We start from the raw sequence: 22,063 nt of genomic DNA, 5'->3' as shown, positions 1-22,063 counted from the left end.
TTTTTTATGTTTTGGTTGGTTGGTTGGTTGACTGGTTGGTTGGTTTGCGTTTTGGTTTTTGTTTTGTCTTGGTTTTGTTTTGTCTAGGCAGCATTTTCTACTTTTTAGTTTCCTTCAACTTTTTACTGAGTTTAAGATGTTGTTGATGAAAAATTCTAGATTCTAGCTGATTTTTTTTTCCATCTAAGAACACTGGAGATAGAGGTACAAAAATACTTGAGAACAGCAATTCTCAACCTGTGGGTGTCAACCCCTTTGTGGTTCAAATAACCCTTTCAAGGGGGTCACATAAGACCATCAGAAAACACAATTGATAACAGTAGCAAAATTACAGTTATGAAGTAGCAACAAAAGTAATTTGATGATTGGAAGGGGCCACTAGACCATAAGCATTAGGAAAGTTGAGAATCACTGATCTAGAAGAATATTTTCAAACATTTTTTTGTTATCAGGTTTCATTTTGCTGTGAAAATCTTTGTGGGCACAGTGTGATTCTTACAGATAAATTATGACTTTTCCTATGTGTCAAGTGAAAACACTATTTCTGTACAAGAACTTTCTTGTTGTAGCTTGATGTACACTACTGTGATTTAGCTACAGAAATGAATGACGTTGGGCAAGATTTATTGGAGTCTTTGTAAATATCATAGGAAATCTACATGGAAAGTTTTTATTCATTCTCTGAAGTTCAATTTCTGAGGCTTCTCTTTGAGCTCCACTTGGTTTGTTAATGTTGAACTAATGGAATGGACAGATGCCGGTTATTAAGCATTATGGGTAGAAAAAAATGTTCAAATGGGGAAAGTTGTAGGAAAGGTGGAGTCCTGTGTTTTCTGTCCCTGGAGGATTTGTCTCTGGAATCCTTCATCAAGGGTCTTGAGTTGTTTATTCTTTGGAAGAGGCTTTCTACTTTTCCTGTTTTTGTTGGTGTAGTTTGTTTGTTTGTTTGTTTTTGCTGTCTTCAGTGGGTCATATCCCAAAGATAGCATTCTTAAGACTGGAACAGCTGTTCTCTCACCATCTTGGTTTGTTTATCTCTCATATCATTGTCTTGTCTTCCTTTCTTTTTTTTTAATTGATTTAAGTTTTATTGCATTATGATGAGAAAAGATACATGATTTCAATTTATCTGAATTTTTAACATTTCAAAGCATATTTCAAGTAAATAGAATTGCATCACATTCTTGTTTCCCTTTTGTACCCCAACTCCTCCCAGAGACTCCGCTTTCAATACCTACAATACCTTTTTTTGTCATATTCTTTAAAATTTATAAAATATTATAACAATAAAAATCAGTATTATAAAAGTTGTTTGATGTAAAACAACAATCAATTTAACAGACTTATGTAGATACTTGTCTACAGCAATACCGAAAATACGTACATTTTTCTCAATATAAATTTTAAATAACTCAAAACGTATTAATTGTACATTTTAAAATAATACATTACTACTAGTAATTTCTTAAATGAACATAAATATATAAAGTATTCTTGTTTGTTTGTTTGTTTGTTTTGTATTTAGTAGAGTTTAAAATCTTGGCTCTTACTATGGTACAAACCCAAAATAAAAACAATTTTTAGACATTGAATTTCATTGTAATAAGGCTGTACTTCAATGACCCTCACATCACCAAAGGATTTTACCTCCATCATAGCTAAGCTGAAAGTTGACAGTTCTGCTGCACCAAGAATGAATTGTAGGCACAATTTTTGGATACAGACTTCCTGCTATGGTCAAAGCTATTTGACTTGAGTGAGTGACTTTATTCTCAGCCCACAGAGAACAGGTTACATTCATTTAAGAAATGGTGTATGTATTAAGATGGTCTATCCATAAAGTCATTCATCTACTGTTTCAATGAACAATGGTTCTGCTTTGGAGGGTGGCACAGACATTAGGTACAGATAAGAATCTGGTTCATTGGCTATGATAATTTGGAAAAGCATTCATCTCAGAGAAAGAGTAACTTATAAAGTCCTCTTTAACTTTCAAACTTGATGCAATAGCAAATAGCAAAGCATTCAGGCTCACTCTTTGTTGTTCTCTTACAAGCCACCTCCCAATTTAATTGTCTATGTTTCTTTTGGTTGTATAAATATTTTTGAAATATGTAAGCTGTTCTGAAAACCATAGTATAGTGTAAAAACATGAAATAAACAATACTACTAATAGAGAAGCTGAGATAGGAGAAGCAAGATCTCAAGACCATTATGTTGTACACAGCATGAGATTGTCACATACAAACAAATTGAAAGTGTATGTGGATTGTACAATATTGCACCTATTTCTCCAATTACCAAATTAGAGAGACCATTGGATGACAGCCAACAAATTTCTAATTCCTCATATTTTTGGATTTCAATTGATTAGAATATGTTGGTAACATTAATTTTCATATTAAGATATTAAGAAAAAGTAATTGTTACTTCCTGTTGTTTTTCTTAAAAGAGGTGGAATTAGGTTTGTGTGGATTTGATGAAAGATTACTTTCTTGCTTCTTGGGTATAATTTTGTTCCTTATGTTGGTGTTTTCCATCTATTATCCTTTGTAGGGCTTGATTTGTGGAAAGATATTATGTAAATTTCGTTTTGTCATGAAATATCTTGTTTTCTCCCATCTATGGTAATTGAGAGTTTTGCTGGGTATAGTAGCCTGGGCTGGCATTTGTGTTCTTGTAGGGTCTGTATGACATCTGCCCAGGATCTTCTAGCTTTCATAGTCTCTGGTGAGAAGTCTGGTGTCATTATGATAGGCCTGCATTTATATGTTACTTGACCTTTTTCCCTTACTGCTTTTAAAATTCTTTCTTTGTTTAGTGCATTTGGTGTTTTGATTATTATGTGACAGGAGGAATTGTTTTTCTGGTCCAGTCTATTTGGAGTTCTATAGGTTTCTTGTATGTTCATGGACATCTCTTTCTTTAGGTTTAGTAAGTTTTCTTCTATAATTTTGTTGAAGATATTTACTGGCCCTTTAAGTTGGAGGTCTTCACTCTCTTCTATACCTATTATCCTTAGGTTTGGTCTTCTCATTGCATCCTGGATTTCCTGAATGTTTTGTGTTAGGAGCTTTTTGCTTTTTGTATTTTCTTTGACTGTTTTCTGTTTGTCAATGTTTTTTTTCTGTTTGTCAATGTTTTTTCTGTTTGTCAATGTTTTTTTTTATTTTCTTTGACTGTTTTCTTTGACTGTTTTCTGTTTGTCAATGTTTTCTGTGGTGTCTTCTGCCCCTGAGATTCTCTCTTCTATCTCTTGTATTCTGTTGGTGATGCTTGCATTTATGACTCCTGATTTCTTTCCTAGGTTTTCTATCTCCAAGGTTGTCTCTCTTTCTGATGTCTTTGTCGCTTCTATTTCCATTTTTAGATTCTGGATGGTTTTGTTCATTTCCTTTACCTGTTTGATTTTTTTTCCTGTAGTTCTTTAAGGGAGTTTTATGTTTCCTCTTGAAGGGCTTCTAGCTGTTTATCTGTGTTCTCCTGTATTTCTTTGAGGGTGCTATTTATGTCTTTCTTTAAGTCCTCATCATCATGAGAAGTGATTTTAGATCTGAATCTTGCTTTTCTGGTGTGATGGTGTGTCCAGGCCTTGCTATGGTGGGAGAACTGGGTTCTGATGATGCCAAGTAACCTTGATTTCTGCTGCTTATGTTCTTATGCTTGCCTCCCGCCATCTGGTTATCTCTAGTGCTACCTGCCCTTTTTAAATCTGACTGGAGCCTGTCCTTCATGTGATCCTGGTTGTGTCAGAACTCCTCAGAGTCCAGCTGTCTCTGTGATCCTGTGATTCTGGGCTCCTGTGATCCTGGGATTGTTAGATTGCCTGGGAGTGGAGCTTCCTCTGGGTGTTGTGGGGCTGGCTGTGGAGTTTGAGCCCAAGGTCTGCTCCCGGCATTGGCTCAGACAGACCGGAAGAACTTGTCTTCCTTTCTTAAGATTCATTCTTTAAAATTTCCTTTAATCAGATCTGATAAATTCTCATTATTTGTTGGCCTGAAAAAATATTTAAAAGATAGTTTGCTGTCTGTACATTTCAGATTACCTAATGGGTGGTATGAATAGAAATGGCCCCCATATACTCATAAGGAGTGATATTATTGGAGGTGTGACCTTGTTGAAGGAAGTGTGTCACTGGGAGTGGACTTTGAAGTTTCAGAAGCTCAAGCCAGGACCAGTGTCACTCTCTCTTCCTGCTACCTGCCAAATGTAGAACTCTCAGTTACCTTTCTAGCACCATGTCTGTCTGTATGCTTCCCACCATGACAATAATGGACTAAACCTCTGAACTGCAAGCCAGCCCCAATTAAATATTTTCCTTAATAAGAGTTGTTGTGGTCATGTTGTATCTTCACAGCAATAGAAACCCTAACCACTACACCTGGGTTTTTTGTTTGTTTGTTTTATTTTGTTTATGTTGAAATATCATCATATTGTCTTCTTGTTTCTGAGAAAGCTGTGTGATATGTAGCCATCAGCTATGTCTCAATAATCCCAACTATGTTTGCCTGCTGGAATTACTCTTATTCACCCACCACCACACTGGTTGGTTCTTTATGCCTTTGGGTTCCCTATGATATACATTTGTAAAAAAACATCCACCTTGTTTGAATGTGTTAGGCTTCCTAGATCTGAGAACTGAGTTTTTCAAGAACTCTAGAAAATTAATGGTAATCACTTCTGCCAAAAGTAACTTTGGTATAATTTTCTCTAATATTTATTTAGAGGTCAGACCAAGTACACATTAAATTTTCTTCTTGTGCCTCCCATATCTTTTATTCCTTTTTGTATTTTCCATATTCCTTTGCTTTACTCTACTCTAAATCCAGCTTAATAGTTTTTACTTAACTTTCCTCTGTTCTGAATCCAGTGCAATAATTTACATTTAATTTTGTTTATTATTCCATTTAATCTATTCAACATTTTTATTTTGAATTTTATTTTAATTATCTCATTCTTTCATTTCTGATTCTGTTTGATATTTTATAAATATAGCTATTTAATATTCATATTTGTTTTGATATCTCCTTTATTTTCTGTCTGTTAAATGTGGTGGTTATTTTATGTTCTATACCTAATATTTCTCCAAGTTTTAACTTTCTGATACCCTGTTTTTAATGATTCCTTCTCATGGTTCTTTGTTTCCTAGAATGTCTGTTGACTTTATACAATTATTATTGTGAATGCCCCTTTTGTGTGGGATTTTATTCTCTGTAGCAATTCTTTATATACATTGAAGTTAACTTTCTCCATAAACAATCGGTATTAGTTTCTACATACTTGAAATATTACCAGCTGGATTATTGAAAGTTATTTTATGTTCTTAGAGTTTTAGGAGAAGTAGCCATCATTCAGATTCCAAATCTATATGAGTAACTGATGCGAAGTTAATATGAGTTTCAAAAGCTTTTCCCTGCTCTGCCGGGGGAAACTAAGGTAGGCAAGTTGCATTAGTTTCTTCTAAGAATAGTCTTCTAGTGAGCGAGCCTTCAATTATACCCTTTACAACTGGGAGCTTGCTCATACCATCCTAGTCTGGTAATACTATAAAGTCTCTCTTCATTCATTCTCCAAGGTTTTTCAAAAACATGTGAAAGTCATGGGAAAGCTATTCTGCTTGCTTCTCACAGTGTCCCCTAGTTTTGCTTTATCTTGGCTTTGTATATTCCTTACTTTTATGTCATAATGACACATTTATATTTTGAATTTGTAATCTTTTATTATTGATTTAACATGGGGTATCTAATCAAATATAATCCTAGAACTAAAATAAAAATAGCTCTTTAACCCACTATTAGCATAATACTTGCAACAAAATGTATACATCTGTGAAACATAGATGTCTATGTTGCTTTATGAATTTTTGCAAACTTAACACATCCTTGGTTCAGTGATTAAAATGTTTAAAAATAACAAGTAAAACAATACAAATGAAAAAAATTAATAATAAGCCACAGGACGTGTTGGGCAATTCACTGTCTTATTTAAATGTGAATATTATTCTCAACCTTATTCTCAAAGTTGACTTTCCTTTTTCAAATCTATTAGATTTTTTTTAACGTGTTATACTTATCTCTGTGACAAATACTAGATAGAGAGCAACAATTAAAAAGAGGAATGGCTTGTTTGGGCTGGTAAATTTAGAGGTTTCAGTCCATGGTAGACTGTGGGTGGAAACAAGGATGAGAGACCACAGTGATAAAGCAAACTAGGGCAAACCTGCTCATGACATCTTAACCAGGAAGCAAAGAAGAGTAGAAAGAAAAGGACTGACACAAGGTTTGTCTGACCACAAAGGTCCTCAACCAGTGACCCATTTCTTCTACCTAGGTCCTGCTTCTTAATAGCCCGTTCTGTTTAGAGTCTGAAGTGAGCACCTTTATGATTTAAGCATGGTCATCCATGAACTGGGAACCAAGCCTTCAACTAATGACCCTTTTAGGGTGGGCACTTCATATGTAAACCACTGTAATGTAAATACACTCCTGTATCTATTGCTGGGAAGAGACATTGTGACCAAGATAACTCTTAGAAAAAAGCTGTTTCCAGTGACACACTTCTTCCAACAAGACCATATTTACTCCAACACAGCCATACCTTCTAATCCTCCTGAAACAGTTCCACTCCCTGGTTGGGAAGCATTCAAATATATGAGCCTGTGCAGTCATTCTCATTCAAACCACATTTCTACAGCTTGTAATTTGTTACTGCATTTGGTGACATTCAGCCATATTGGACTCATTGCTATAGCACAATATTCATTACAAATATACAATCATTTATATGAACACTATTATTGATAGTGTTCAGGTAATAGCTGGATGGCACAGTGCATGCGAAGGCAGGGAAAGAAGAATTGAGTATCTTTCAGTTTTACAGTATTATAGATTCTGCTTGGTCTACGGTTTTTATATAAATGTATGTATGCAGTTCTTTTGGATAGAAACCTAAGCATGGTTAGCAAGTAGTAGCCTTTTTCCATGTCAAAATGAAGGATAAAATTTTCAATAAAAAAAAAAGAGAGAATTCATCAGTATTAGAACTGAGCTAACACTTATAAAGATATTTTATAGTTTGGATTGTTTATTTACTAACATATGGAGGGGCACATAGACTTAAGGTCTCAAGAGTTATGCCAGTGCTTTCAGAGTTTTGTGGCTGTGTCCCTCACTCAGGGCTATGGAGGGCAAAAACTTTAAGCAAAGCAAGGAAACTCAGGAAATAAGAGAGGGTATATAAAACTTAAAATTGATTTAATAGTATGGTCTCTGTCACAAAGGAAGAGAAAATAACCAGCTTGTGTGTTAAAGAAGTCATTGAGGGGCCAGAAAGATGGCTCCGTAGTTTAAAGTGCTTGCTGCTTTTCTAGAGGTCCTTTGTTTAGTTCTCAGCATTCACAATGAACAGCTAACAACCACCTCTTACTCCTGCTCTGGGGGTCCCTCCTCTAGCTTCCACAGGCACTCAAATATGTACATGCATGCACATGTGCGCACGCACACCCAATCAATATTAGAATAAAATGAAAAAAGATTTGGAAGGCATTTGGAGATATATGAAGAAATAGAAAGGCTTAAGGAGGAAAATCAAATGAAAATGAAGAAGAGAAGTTACTTGTAGTAACTTCTACATCTGGCAACTGTTGGTTTTGCTTAGAAATGATTCTATACACTTGCACACCTACAGCCATTTATCCTTTCTATCAATCCAGTGGACACCATGTGCATTAGCTACTTTTCTGTTGCTCTTATAAAATACACTGACAAAAGTTCTTAAGGAAGGTTTTGTTTTGTTCAGTTTCGGTTTTTGTGCACAGTTTGAGATTACTTATGGTGGGAAAGTCACAGTTGTAGCTCATCATGTTATCTTAGCAGTTAGTAAGCAGAAAATGGTGAACATTTGTGCTCATCTTTCTTTCTATGTTTTAAATAGTCCAGGATCCTGGCCTAGGGAATGGAACCTTCCCACACCAGTTAACCTAATCAAAGTAATCCTCTACAGGGATGCCTAGAGGCCTATCTGCCAGGCGATTCTGCTTCTCATCAAGTTGAGAGTTGATACCAACTATCTCACTGTGGAACACCAGTATGTGACCTGGATAAAGGGAGAAATTGAAAGAAAAATAAAGCATAGTTATTAACTTATACTTCCTCTAGATTGGGGAGTTGTTATGAAGTCTTAAATAATGCAATACAACACTTTTGTACCCTTTAACCATTGAATCTGCTTCTCTGTAAAGATTCAATCTGGGAACTGCCTCTTCTGCCTGGTACCAAGGAATTAGAGACAGAACTTGAAGGGCAGGAGGCTGGAGAATGTATGTGTAGGAGCAGCACAGGCCTCCTCCAGCTTTGGTGTGTAAGTGGCTTTTCCCCAGAGTTCTGCCTTTGAGAACACATGCTGCATAGACAGACAAGGTTCAAGCAGGGCATGGCACAAAGCCAAGTCATGGCTATAAGGTTGGGTGTTGGATCCCACCCTCAATTTTAAAACAGTTAGGATTATAAACAAAATTCAAAAAACCATGATACAGGCTTCACTAAGTCAGTAACAGCAGTTTTACCAGGAATTTCTAATTTACTTTTAATTGATTAGGTTTATTTGGTTTTATTCCAAAATAATATAATTATTAAAATGTTAATAAAGTACATGAAAAGTAAATATTTAAAGTAATAGTTACATAGTTATGCCAGACATGGTCATACGTGACTCTAATCCCAGTACTTTGGAGGCTGCTGAGGTGTGAAGCTCAAGAGTTGGCAGCCAGCCAATGCTATTTTAGCAATATTAATTGGGAGTAGGGGGCAAAACTTATAAGTAATTCACTTTCTTGTCTGAAGTAACTAATTCTAATACTTTGATACATAGTATCTATATAATTTCCATGTTTCTAGTATAAAATTAAAAATATTTAACTATATAGATGTTTTTTAAAAATAATATTTAATAACATATGTCATTGTATGCATATGATAATATGATCTTGAAAGGGAGAGAAAGAGAGAGAAAAGGAGACAAGAAAAGGAATAAAAGAAAGAGGGAGGAGAAAAAGGAAGAGAAAGAAGAGAGAAGAAATGAGGGAAGGCAGAAACAGGTGTCGAAAGAGAAACGGGTGTACTTCCAGAAGGCTCTTAACTGCTGGTCAACTCATCCTTGGGGGGAAAAAAAAAGTTGTGTGTTGTTTAACATAAAGACTTATAGCAGCTGGACAAGGAGACGTAGTCTAACTCCAAAACTAGGAGGGCAGAAGCAAGTCAAAGCTAGCCTAGGCTACGTAGCGACAGGGTTTCTCCGAGTAGGCCTGGCTGTCCTGGAACTCACTCTGTAGACCAGGCTGGCCTTGAACTCAGAAATCCACCTGCCTCTGCCTCCCAAGAGCTGGGATTAAAGGCGTGCGCCACCACTGCCCAGCCTGAGAGTTAATCTTTAAAATCAGTCTTTCCCACTGCACTCCCAGGACAAGGTCCTAGCCTGGGGTCTTAACTAGAGTCAGAAAACGACACTAAGAAGGAAGGTCCAGGGCAAACCAGAGTGACTGGTGGAGCTCCGCCTCTCATCCCGAAGTGGCCAATTGGCTCCCTGGACCAGCCCTTTCCCCTCCCTAGGCTGTCTGCTCTACTTCCTTGTTGCACCTCTGCAGGTGGGCCGCCCTTCCTTCGGGGAGGCAGTAGTGGCCCAGGTGAGGGAATTGCTGGACCCATGGAGAATCTCCCAGTGATGGTTTCTAGAACCAGAGTATGGCAGGGTACAGGATCCAGATTAAGGGCTTCTGGGGTCTGCTGCCGACTGGGTTCTAGACTAGAGTTTACTAAGTCCCTGGGAACCTGGAATGCTCACCCCGCTGGGAGCTCTTGCCTGCGGGCTTGTTGGGCCCAGGAAGCTGGTTTCTGTCAAAAGACAGGTCTGTGGTTTCTGCCTCTCCTGCTCTTGTTCAATGTGTTGATTTTTTTTCCCCTATCAAACTAATTAACAAAAAACTGATAATTTCTGCCCTTAGACATTTTTCATTATGAAATATTTCACAGTGATATAAGGAAAAAGTAGTTTTTCAGATGCTGACATTTTGTCACCTGCGTATTCCCCACGACCCTTTTCTGAAACCAAGCCTCATAGACTCATCTTTGGAGGCAAATTGGCTTGTACCTTTCCCATATAATTTTTACCTTTTATATGTATGTTTACTTACGCAGCATAGATTTTAATTCTCACCTTTGTCTTGCCGATTGCCCACCCCCACCCCAAACTCATTAAGAGGTTTTATCCTGACATCTCAGATCAGGATGGGACTTAATAATGAGCATGTCAACAGCCTTAGGACCTGAACTCTGCTTATTTGATTTTGTTCAAGCTGGTCCCTCTACTAAACCCCGCCACTGGGCTCATCTGCTTAAAGCTCTTGGTGTGGCATTCTTACTATTTATTTTGAAAGAAAATCTATTAAAAGGAGATGAGGGAAGGAAATGTGAATCACAACCCTACTTGGATTCAAAGGCACACACACACAAAACATTGACTCTTGGGGTGTCTTAACATTTATTTCGCCAGATATCCACACATCGTTATTTATGGCTGGTATTCACTTAAGGACATGTATCGGCCTGTCTGTTTAAGCTTTCTATCTGTGCTATAGGTTTATTTATGATCCCCATCTCCCAGAAAATAAAAGAGGTATAGATTGTCTTAAAACCACACAGCTGGAAAAGCGCAGCACTTTTGATTTGAATCACTACCACTGATGATATTCTCCTCTTTATTTTAGTTGCTAGACCTGGCAGTATAACAGCTGGAGTCATCACACAGATAGGACCAGAAAATTCATAAGGAGAGGTCGGCTGATGGTCAGGGATGAAAGACTTCCCAGAACCATGCACTTCAGCTGTCTATTGTTCTTTTGAAATGTTATTTTGAATTTACCAAAGCCACACACCTAACAGTGAGATCAGTAAGGTTATATGCAGTGCCTTCCCAGATTAAACAGTATGGATAGTTAGAAAGGTCTCTTTCCTTTCAAAACAAAACAAAACAAAAACAAAAACAAAAACAAAAAAATAAACGAAAGCATATTCAACAATCCCTGCAAATTCGTGTGTTTCCCTGAGCAATATACCAAGGTCCTTCCATCCTAAACTTTACTGGAATGTAGGTTCTGTGTAAGCATAGAATGTAATAAGTCACAGAATTCACATGCCTTGGTCTTTTCATCCTTTACCTTACTTGTGAATAGAAAAAGTTTTAATAAAAAATGATCATCCACACTTCTAGGATGAGACCTCCTCTAGGTGTCCCTAATCCACCTCAAATGCCCTGTCGCTTGAGCCAGCTACACAAAGAAGCGCTGTCTCTTTCCAAGCACCGCCCCTCGGGCTCCTACTTCCAGCCCAGAGGAAGTGGGGAGGAGACTGGCTGGGAACCCCTCCTCTCCTCCGGCTCGGATCTCCTCCCGGTTAAGCTCCAGGCTTTCGGCGGCTGCTCGGAGGCTCCTTGGTGCTCCGCCGAGAGTCCCCTGTTTAGCCCTCCTGGTGCGGTCCTAGAAGCGCCAAGACAGCTGCCGGGTGGAATTGTAGGGTGAGTGGCCCTCAGGAACAGCCCGTGGGCAAAGGAGCCCGTGACCAGGGGCTGGATCCCGGGTTGGAGACAGGTGGGGCGTGAAGCCAGTGCTACTCGGGGGACGCTAGAGACCTGTGAGAGGGACCTGGGCGCTGCGGGCCTGGGTGTGTCAAAATTTGGGCAGAGGCTTCCAAGCGCTGCCTGCCTACTCTGCTTTCTCTTGGTGAATTTGCTCTGCTCGGTGGCTGAGCATCCCACTCACACCCCCGACCTAGCGTTCTTACTGCTGCTGGCCTCGGTCTGACAGTGACGTTTGTGTGCTACCGCTTTGTGTGAGCGAGTTCCAGACAGGCCCCACTGGCAGTGGCCACATCTAATCTAATGAGCGGCTTCAGAAGAGGGGGCTGGGTGTACTCCGCACACAGGTAGCTGGTGATAGAGCACCATTCCATACTAAGGCTTATTAAACCTGACAAACAGGGTCACTAGGACCCAGATCGCTAGCCCATTGGGCATTGTTAACAGGGGCCTGGGGTGTGGGAGTGTTTAGAGAGGGCAGTCCTGGTCCAGAGGCCTGGAGAATCCGCAGCCTGAGATTTTCCACTTGGCTGCCCTCCTCCTCTGTTAGCCGAACCTCCCCCCTCCTGCGCCCCCACCCCCTGACGTCACCCACATGCTCTACAGACTGGCCATTAGAGGAAAAGGAAAGAAGAGAGAGGGCCTTCGCCAGGCTCCTGCGTAGTTGTGACTGCCCCTGGTGGTGTGGAAAGATCTTTATCATACACTGAATTTGTTAGAACCCCTCTGGGGCAAGCAGACGGACTCACAGCTAGGTGGAGGCAGCACCTGAGCTTCTAATGGCAAAGGGCGGGCCTCCTTACTCCTTCATCAGAATCCTCAGTTCCCTTGTTTAGTTACCCAGTGGGAAAAGTGAACAAATGTGGGAGCAAACAAAAAAGTAAAAAAGATGAAAAAGCTAGAGGGAACCAGACCCATGGGAGCCAGCCCTGGACTGCAGGAACGAGTGTGGTGAGACTGGAATATGGAACAGTAAAAGCCACGTTTTTGCTCTTACTCCTGTAGAGGATAAGGAGGAGGGTCGAATGGAGGGATCCAAAGTGTAGGCTTGAGAGATACTTTCTTGGGGGTGTTGATGTTGTGAATCTTATCAAGTATATGGAAGTTTAACTTTTTAACTGTGATACTACCATTTTCTTGTCTTATTCTTCCGTATGCATTAAACACTCTTTCATGTGCGAGAAAGACACGATTTCTTAAGTTCCAATTAGTAAGGCTGTAGTAGAAAGTGTCCCGGGATGGACTGCAAAAGAAAGAACTGAGTCCATTTGAATTCTGGTTTAGTAGAATGTGATGGCCATTGTGGGAAAAATCTGATGTATAAAGAAAAGGAAAAGTTTCTTAGCGAAAAAGAGAAGACGCAGAGAATTGTGTTTCTGATGTTAAGACAAGGTCAGGCTAGCTATTACTGAGAAGTAGCCCCTGGTATGCGCGTACCCTCACACAGTCTTTCATTCATACATCCATGGAATACATCTAGGGAATGAAATGCATTCTCTGATCTCAGATACATAAGTCTGTGTCTCAAGGTCTGGAATGCAAGCTGAGAAGGACCTCTTCTCCCAAGATGGCCCCACCTTCCCTTCCATAATCCCTTCTCGGGAAAAACCATGTTTAAATCTACAGGACTGCTTTATGGTAGGATTAGAATGCCTGCTTTCTCTCCCTTTTACAGGCTGTGCCTGGGATACCTTTTCACTGAAAGAGAATGTGGCAAGTTCAAAGGGGTTATGGTTAGCACCAACGGAAGAGGATAGCAACCATCGGGGAACAACATAAAGGATAAAAATTCATAAGAAGACAAACTATGTGCCTCTCCCTTTCGAAATGCGATGAGGCTGCTGTGTTTAACTGTGGCTTCTACAGAGCTGTTATGAACAAAACAAATAAGCAAAAAACCCTGGAACTTAGCAAATGCTAACATATTTGACATATACCCAAGGATTGTATTCTTGGGTAGAGTGATGGCTCAGTGGTTAAGAGTATTTTGGTTTGGTTCCCAGCACACACATAGTGATCCACAGCCACCTCTAACTCCAGTTCTGGAGATTCTAACTCCTTCCAAGCTCTGTTAGTTCCTGCAGGAACATGGTCAACAAACATTCTACTCAGACACGTGTTGGCATAGTTACAGTTACTATTGCTATGATGAAGCATCATGACGGAGAGGAAGTTGGGGAGGAAAGGGTTTATTTGGCTTATACTTTCACCTCATAGACCATCACTGAAGGAGACCATGGCAGGGACTCAAGCAGGACTGGAACCTAAAGGCAGGAGCTGATGCAGAGACCATGGAAAGGTGCTGCTTACTGGCTTGCTCATCTTGTTTTCTTATAGAACCCAGGACCACTATGCTGGGGATGGCACCACCCACAACAGCTGGACCTTCCCCTATCAATGATAAATTAAGAAAATGCCCTGACAGCTGGATCTTATTGAGGCATTTTCTCAATTGAGGTTCCCTCCATTCAGATGAGACTAGCTTGTGTCAAATTGACATAAAACTGGATAACACACCCAGGTAAAATAAATAAATACTTTTAAAAGGACTCTACGTCAGTTTTGCATTTCCTGTATTGGGATCTACTTATTCATCTATGTGATATTAAGCAAGTGACAAATTCCCTGACCACTGAAAAGATCTGGGGTTTTCTTCCCCGGAAAATTATACGATGGGCATAGTGATGATATATGCCCCATAAGTTTGTCAGAATTTAATAAATAATGTGTTACAATATGAGAAACTTGATAAGAAGTGTGTTGCTATGACTGTCATTACAACCGTTGCTACATTGTTATTATTGCCTTAACCACAGAAAATATGCTCAAAACTTACACAGGGGCTTGAAATTCTCACTGAAAGTATTATCTAAATCATTCTAAATAGATACCAAATAGATTTATCTCACACACACATAGACTAGCTAAGAGAACAACTGATGAGATAGATGTATGAATATGAATAATCTTCTCTTCTCTGACTGCATGATTATCCACAACATGGAAAGCACTGGCCAATACACAAGAATCTGATGGACAGCTCTTAGAGAATGTGTATTAGCGTGAGGAGACATGCAACTGGATGTCATTTGGTATACAATGGAATATCTAGGAAGATTATGGACAATACGTGTGTGATTGAATTTCAGATCCTGAACTCTCATACATAACAATGACCCTAGGAAACTCCCTTGTCTTTGATCTATGTCCACTCTTGGGTTTCACTTACTGGTGTCCATTTGTAGTTTTGTAGGGCATTCAGCATCCATGGACATATATCTTTAATTCTGCCTCTCTTATTACAAGGAAATATGGATGGATCAATCAATTATCTTCATGTTCTCCTTCATCTTCCCCATCATCTCTGCTCTGCCTCCTCTTTCTCTTAGTACATCCTTTGATGATCTTAATTATATTTCCCATTGCCTGACTCATGGCATTGATTAATTTTTCATAGAAAGTGTCTCGAATTTTCTCCTCTGTGTACATCTTTAACCTAGAATAGTAGTTTCCATAGACAGAAATGTAGTGGTAGGGATGTGAGAGGAAGACAGAAAAGGAGTTGGAAATGGAAGCCGAGCCTGTCCTGAGTGGTAGTCTCAGGGAGGATGAGAGAAGACAGGAATCAGCTGTAAACTTGCTGGAGCTGCCACCCTACGATAGGGAAGGTCAGACTGGGAGAAAGGGACAGGCTTTCTCCAGTGGATACAGGTGAAGCTCTGGATTTCTCTTCAAGGACAAAATATTATTGGAGTTCTTTCAGAATAATGAAGCTAAGAACCGACTGGAGAGATTCCTGAAATACCAGATTCCTTCAGTCTAGACATGAATTACTAAAGAACCAAACTGAGTATGACACAGTGTGCTGGCAGACTGTCAGTGAGGACTTGACAGGGCTCGTGATGGAAATGGGAAGAAGAGGGAGAGTGGACATTACTAATGGCTGTGCGCAGTGTGCTATCCTGGTTATTTGTGGACATCAGGAAGAGCGAGAAAGACATACATTTCTCACTAACCAGCTATTGGGTGGTTGTATTCTTTAGATATTCTCTGAGGTGGGTAAAAAGGTAGCTCTGGTATTTAACAACTGAAGGCATCTGGTTCATACAATTTTACTTAGAAAAGCATCTTACCCACTTGAGGGAAGATTTTTTTTTTCTGAGGCAGCCTCTCATGTAGCCAAGACTAGCCTTGAATTCTTGACAGACCAGAGCACTGTAACAGGTCCCAGAGGTTAACCACCTTACATGACAACATGTAAGGTGGTTAACAAAATAGAATTTTATTTCTTCACAGTTTGCCTCTATCTGAGGCAACATGCTGAGGTTTCAGAAGTGTGCCCCCACACACAGCTGTAATTTTAAGGCTTCTGTAAGTTAGTAACATGCTACAGGCATTCGCTGCTCTCTTTCAATAGGGACTTGAGTTTACTAGCTACATGGGATAAAGTTCTTTCCATCCATGGCTGTGGAAGTCATAGCCCACAGACCAAGGACTTTCAGGGGTCCAGAGAGATATGTAAAAATAAATGCCACAGCCATTAAAATTGGTCTTAGCATTAGCATTAATACTAGCTGCAAAATAAGAAAACTATGCAACCACAGTCAATAAACACTCAGCCTGGTGGTTGCAATACCCAGCAACAGATTAGACTACTTTGTCTACTTTGTGAGTATTTCATATTATTCACAAATATAAATGATTGACTCTTAACAAGTATATGTGCAAATGTATGATACATGCACATGACTAAACACTGCTGGAAGATTAGAGAGCAGCATGGAGGGCCGCTCCCAGTGAAGAAGCAAAGGACATTTAAGAGCTGATGTACACAGGTACGGCTTCCTCAGCCGTGTCTCAGGTGCATGGAAGAATCTGATATAATTTCAGAGCTTGCTACATTCTGCGTCTTGTTGTCTGGGATATGGTATTCAGCCATGGAGAACTTTCATGTTCCTTTTATCCAGACTGTGACTGACCCAAGCTAGGGATCCCTGAATATTCAGACTGAGATGCTAATGCTCCAAACTGAGGTTAATATGACTAGAGAGAAAGCCAAGATGGATGAGAGTAGTGTGGGAGGAAAGCAGTCTACACCGCTGGACCATTCTCAAGGCATCCATACCAAATGATCACAAGTACAGTGGCTCAAAATGATGCTATTTTTATTCCTCCAAGTTCTAGAGCAGTGGTTCTCAACCTGTGGGAGTCTAACAACCTTTTCCCAGGGGTCACATATCAGATCCTGCATGACAGATATTTATATTATGATTCATAACAGTAGCAAAATTACAGTTAGGAGGTAGCAATGAAATATTTTTATGGTTGGAGTCAACACAGCAAGTACTGAATTGAAAGGCTGTAGCATCAGGAAGGTTGAGAACAACTGTTCTAGAGGGTTAGAATTTTAGTGCCCTGACTTGAGCAGTGCTGATTTCTTCTAGAATTTCAGTGGTAGAGTTTTTCCATGCCTCTATTACAACTTCTGGGTTTTGCTAGCAATTCCTGGTGTTCCTCAGTCTGCAGACACGTCACTGCATCCCCACTCTTCATCTTCTGATAGCATTCTAACCTATGTTTCAATCTCTCAGTTTCCAAATCCAGCATGATATCCTGTTAACTTGATAACATCTCCCTCTAGAAACCCTATGTCTAAACTGTCATGTTCATAGATTGCAGGTTAGGAATTCAAGCTTTGTCTATGGGAGTCACAGTTCTATCATTATTTCTCTTTTCTGTGTTGCTTTCTTCTGTGGTGGTATAGAATCCTATACTCTCTAATGATGGCAATGGACTAAATGGGGTGAATACTGAGTCTTATCACACAATGATGCCATTGCCATACCTGGTGGAATAAATATCTTGCTCAGTTTTTATTGTTTAACCATTCTTTGCTAAATGGAGTCTTTTTTTTTTTTCCCCACTGCAGAAACCAACAGAACCATGGCAACTCCCTCTGCTGCCTTTGAGGCCCTTATGAATGGAGTAACAAGTTGGGATATCCCCGAGGATTCTGTTCCATGTGAACTGCTTCTTATTGGAGAGGCTGCATTTCCTATAATGGTAAATGACGTGGGCCAGGTCCTCGTTGCTGCCTCTTCCTATGGCAGAGGTCGCATGGTGGTAGCATCTCATGAGGACTTCTTGGTGGAAAGCCAGCTCTTTGTCTTTCTTGTCAATGCTGTTGGGTGGCTCCGTTCCTCCCCTGAATCAGCCATTGGTGTGCACTCATCGTTAGCACCATTGGTGAAAATCCTCGAGAGCTGTGGAATAGAGTCAAAGATTGAGCCTGAAGTGAATGACTCCCTGGGGGTTTACTGCATCGATGCCTACAATGAAACCATGACAGATAAGCTAGTCCAGTTTGTGAAACGTGGCGGGGGCTTGCTCATAGGAGGCGAAGCCTGGGATTGGGATCCCCAGGGTGATGAAGATGATAGAGTTCTGTTTGCATTTCCTGGGAATCTGGTGACCAGTGTGGCTGGTGTGTACTTCACGGACAACAAAGCGGACACAAGTTTCTTTAAAGTCTCCAAGAAGATGCCTAAGATACCCATCTTAGTTCGGTGAGTATCTTACCACAGTGGCAAATTGGCCTCATACTAAAACCTGACATAATTCCATCTTCAGGTTGCTTCCAGGCTAACAGAAAAGAACTTGAAATTCTGACACGTATTTGCCACAGTCAATTAGATGTTTTAATACTCTGAGGCTCAGGAGCGACACTGCTTCCCCAGAACAATCTGTTTAGCTCTTTGAAGAGAAGAATTTTGACTATGGTATTCCTCAGAACTTAGCTTAAAAGTACCGTTGACCCCAAGAATTGGCCTGCTTTATGTAGGAAGGTTCACAGGAAGTTTCTTTGCCATGAAAAGTAAACTATTAGGGAGAGAAAAGCATAGAAAAGCCCTCCGGGCCAAAGTCAGGAGAGCTGTGAGAAGCGTTTTGAAATCTGTATGTGCAGTTAGGATGGAAACAGGAAATTATGCATTCAGAAGTTGAGCTGGAAAAGAGACAGCACAATTCTATATACTAATGCTGGTCATTGGAAGAAGACATTTACCCCTGCAGTCAGATGATCGTCTGAGAATGGAGGAAACAGATGCTGGGACAAGGGCAAGCTTCACTGGAGATCCGTGGAGAGTATTACCACATCTGGTTTTTTTCACGCACAGTGTTGTCTATGCAACAATTAATAAGCATTCAGTGAACATTTCTTAGCTGTGTAGTTAGACTGATGAATGAGAAGTACTTGAAGCTAAGTTCTTCTCAAGAGCAGAAAATGTGCAGTAGGTCACTTCCTAGTATATATAACATTTCTTAGCTTTCTGGGAAGAAATAGCACTGTTATTTCTGACTGATAAAAACAAAGGAGTGAGATTGCGTGAGGAAGATACAGTGAGGCCTTTAGAGGGATGATGAATAAGCTAAATTAATAAGTATTCATGACAAATTAACCCGGCAATCTGTGTACCCTATATTTTTGGTAAGAAGAAATCTCGTTTGCATTTAACTCAGAATTGGGGCTTCTACAAGGAGTTCAATCTCTTTATTTACCCATTAGTTATTCCAGAGTTTATTGAATATATTATGTGTCAGATATTATTTCTTATCTTAAGATAAATTTCAGATTTACATGTTAAGATGTGCTACAAAAATCCGAACACAAAGTGTGTAGAAATATCTCTAATGACAATGTCTAGAAGACATTTGAAAAAACAAGTGACCGTGGAGTAAGATGTTGTGTATGATACTGCAGAGGAATCTGGAAACTGGCATCTGAGGCCAGTAATTGTACAGTGTGTCCTTACAATGACCTCCAACTCTGTACATCTACAAGAGGAGTGCTGGAGTAGAACTTCTGGGATCCTCAGTAGGACACCATTCCCTTTCAGGCTATGAATCTTCTGGTTAGAAAGATCCTTGGGTGTCCCCAAAGTCATCAGGCATTCATAGAAATGGATATCAGATAAATGTTCATGTTCTGAATACCCAAGTGCTCTAAATAAATCCTTTTGCTTAAATACCACACTGAAACCTGAATTAACCAGCTTTCAAATTTATGTTATGTTGTCTCTTCCAGCCTGAATCTTAGTGAAATGATATTGGCAACAGAAAAATCTTTTGACTTTCAGATTACTAAAGAGATTTCAAAATTTTAGAAGTTAAAGATGAACTTCAGCTTATCTCCACAAGTGGCTTGGAAAATATCAGGGCAGGTGGAGATAAATATTTGTAATAGGGATCTGCAAATCCTTATGGGTTTTTCCTAGTTATATGTTGATGATGTGTAGAATAGAGTCACTGGATAAGCTGATCATGACAAGAGACAGTTAAGAATTGCAAGAATGGAAAGAGGGTCATTCATGTGGGTTTATGGAAATTAAAGGGTAATAAGAGAGTTGATCCCACTTTGGCCGGTCGCTGGACCTTCTTTTCCTTAGGCTCCTCTCCATTTCTATCCCTGTAATTCTTTCAGACAGGAACAATTATGGGCAAGAGATGTGACTGTGGGATAGCAACCCCATCCCTCACTTGATGCCCTGTCTTCCTGCTGGAGATGGGCTCTATAATCCTCGCCCTACTGCTGGGCATTTCATCTAGGGTCCCTCCCTTTGAGTCCTGGGAGTCTCTCACCTCCCAAGTCTCTGGTGCATTCTGGAGGGTCCCCCCCTACCTCCTATATCCTGAGGATGCCTGTTTCCATTCTTTCTGCTGGCCCTCAGGGCTTCAGTCCTTTTCTCTCACCCAATACCAGATCAGGCTTCCCTCTCCCTCCCACTGCTCCCCCTAACCCCTGTCCCTCCCAGGTCCCTCCCTCCCTCCCAATTGTGAATGGTTTCTTTCCTCTCCCAAGTGGGACTGAGGCTTCCTCACTTGGGCACTTCAGCTTGTTGACCTTTTTGAGTTCTGTGGACTGTATCTTGGGTATTCTGTACTTTTTTTTTTCTTAGCGAGTATCCACTTAGTGAATACATACCATGCATGTCCTTTTGGGTCTGAGTTACCTCACTAAGGATATTTTCTAGTTTCATCCATTTGCTTGCAAAACTCAGGATATCCTTGTTTCTTAATAGCTGAGTAATATTCCATTGTATAAATGAACTGTATTTTCTGTATCCATTCTTCTGTCATAGGACATCTAGGTTGTTTCCAGCTTCTGGCTATCACAAATAAGGCTGCTATGAACGTAGTGGAACACATACCCCTAACGTATGGTGGGGCATCTTTTGGGTATGTATACCCAGGAGTGGTATAACTGGGTCTTCAGGTAGACCTATTTCCAATTTTCTGAGGAACCTCCAGATTGATTTCCAGAGCGGTTGTACCAGTTTGCAATCCCACCAGTAATGGAGGAGTGTTCCTCTTTCTCTACATCCTCTCCAACATGTGTTCTCACCTGAGGTTTTGATCTTACCCATTCTGATTGATATAAGATAGAATCTCTGGTTTGCTTTGATTTGCATTTCTCTGATCACTAAAGACTTTGAGCATTTTTTTAGGTGCTTCTCAGTCATTCGAGATTCTTTAGTTGTGAATTCTCGGTTTAGTTCTATACCCCATTTTTTGATTGGGTTGTTTGGTTTTTCAGTGATTAACTTCTTGAGTTCTTTATATATTTTGGATATTAGCCCTCTATTGGATGTGGAGTTAGTGAAGTTTTTTCCCAATCTGTAGGCTGTGGAGCACTCACAAAAAGGGACCTGTCATTACTGCCCTCTGAAAGACCCAACAAGCAGCAAAAAGAGTCAGATGCATATATTTGCACACAAGCAATGGACAGAAGCAGCTGACCCCTGTTTTTGAATTAGGGAAGGCTGAAAGAAGCTGAGGAGAAGGGTGATCCTGTAGGAGGACCAGCAGTCTCAACTAATCTAGACCCCCAAAATCTCTCAAACCCTAGACCACCAAATAAACAGCATACACCAGCTGATATGAGGCCCCCAACACACATACAGTAGAGGACTTCTGGGTCTATGTTCATTCAGAGATGATGCCCCTAACCCTCAAGAGACTGGAGACCCCAGGGAGTTTAGAGATCAGGTGGGGTAGCAGATGGGGGTATCCACATGGAGACGGGGTTGGGGGTGAGGAGGAGGTGTGTGAGGTGGAGCAGAGGGTGGATCAGGGGCAGGCGGCAGAAAATGGAATATGGAGTATAAAAAATAAATTAATTAAAAAATAAATTAATTTAAAAAACAAACAAACAAACCACCAAAACCAAAATAAATAGATAAATAAATAAGAGAGTTGATACAACTTTTGCCAATGAATTTGTTTACTTAAATGAATTGGACAGACTTCTTAATAGACAAAAATATGAAATTAAACATAAGTATAAAGACAATATATTAAAATAAATTGAATTGTAATAAAAACACCCCAATATTATATGGAAGGTGGTTTACTGGTTTGAATTCTAGAAGTCATTTAACAG

General features: G+C 40.0%; 1 protein-coding gene across 5 annotated transcripts in view; it reads left to right on the top strand.

The window, feature by feature from the left end:
* The window catches only part of LOC116098818 (TRPM8 channel-associated factor 1), a 45,656-nt gene that overhangs the window by 9,766 nt on the left and 13,827 nt on the right, over window positions 1-22,063 (top strand). For 3 of the 5 annotated variants that reach the window (XM_031381700.1, XM_031381699.1, XM_031381701.1), the window contains exon 2: window positions 17,555-18,191. In XM_031381700.1, the coding sequence (XP_031237560.1) occupies window positions 17,569-18,191 (623 nt within the window). In that variant the 5' untranslated portion in view covers window positions 17,555-17,568. Of the gene's footprint in view, window positions 1-11,376; window positions 11,566-17,554; window positions 18,192-22,063 lie in introns of those variants that run through there. The other 2 variants (XM_031381697.1, XM_031381698.1) reach the window with 2 other exon arrangements.

The sequence above is a fragment of the Mastomys coucha genome, unplaced genomic scaffold (genome assembly GCF_008632895.1).
Source record: "Mastomys coucha isolate ucsf_1 unplaced genomic scaffold, UCSF_Mcou_1 pScaffold20, whole genome shotgun sequence".
NCBI classification, from domain to species: Eukaryota; Metazoa; Chordata; class Mammalia; order Rodentia; family Muridae; genus Mastomys; species Mastomys coucha.
Note: the sequence above shows the minus strand (reverse complement) of the source record. Positions and strands in the feature narration are given on the sequence as shown.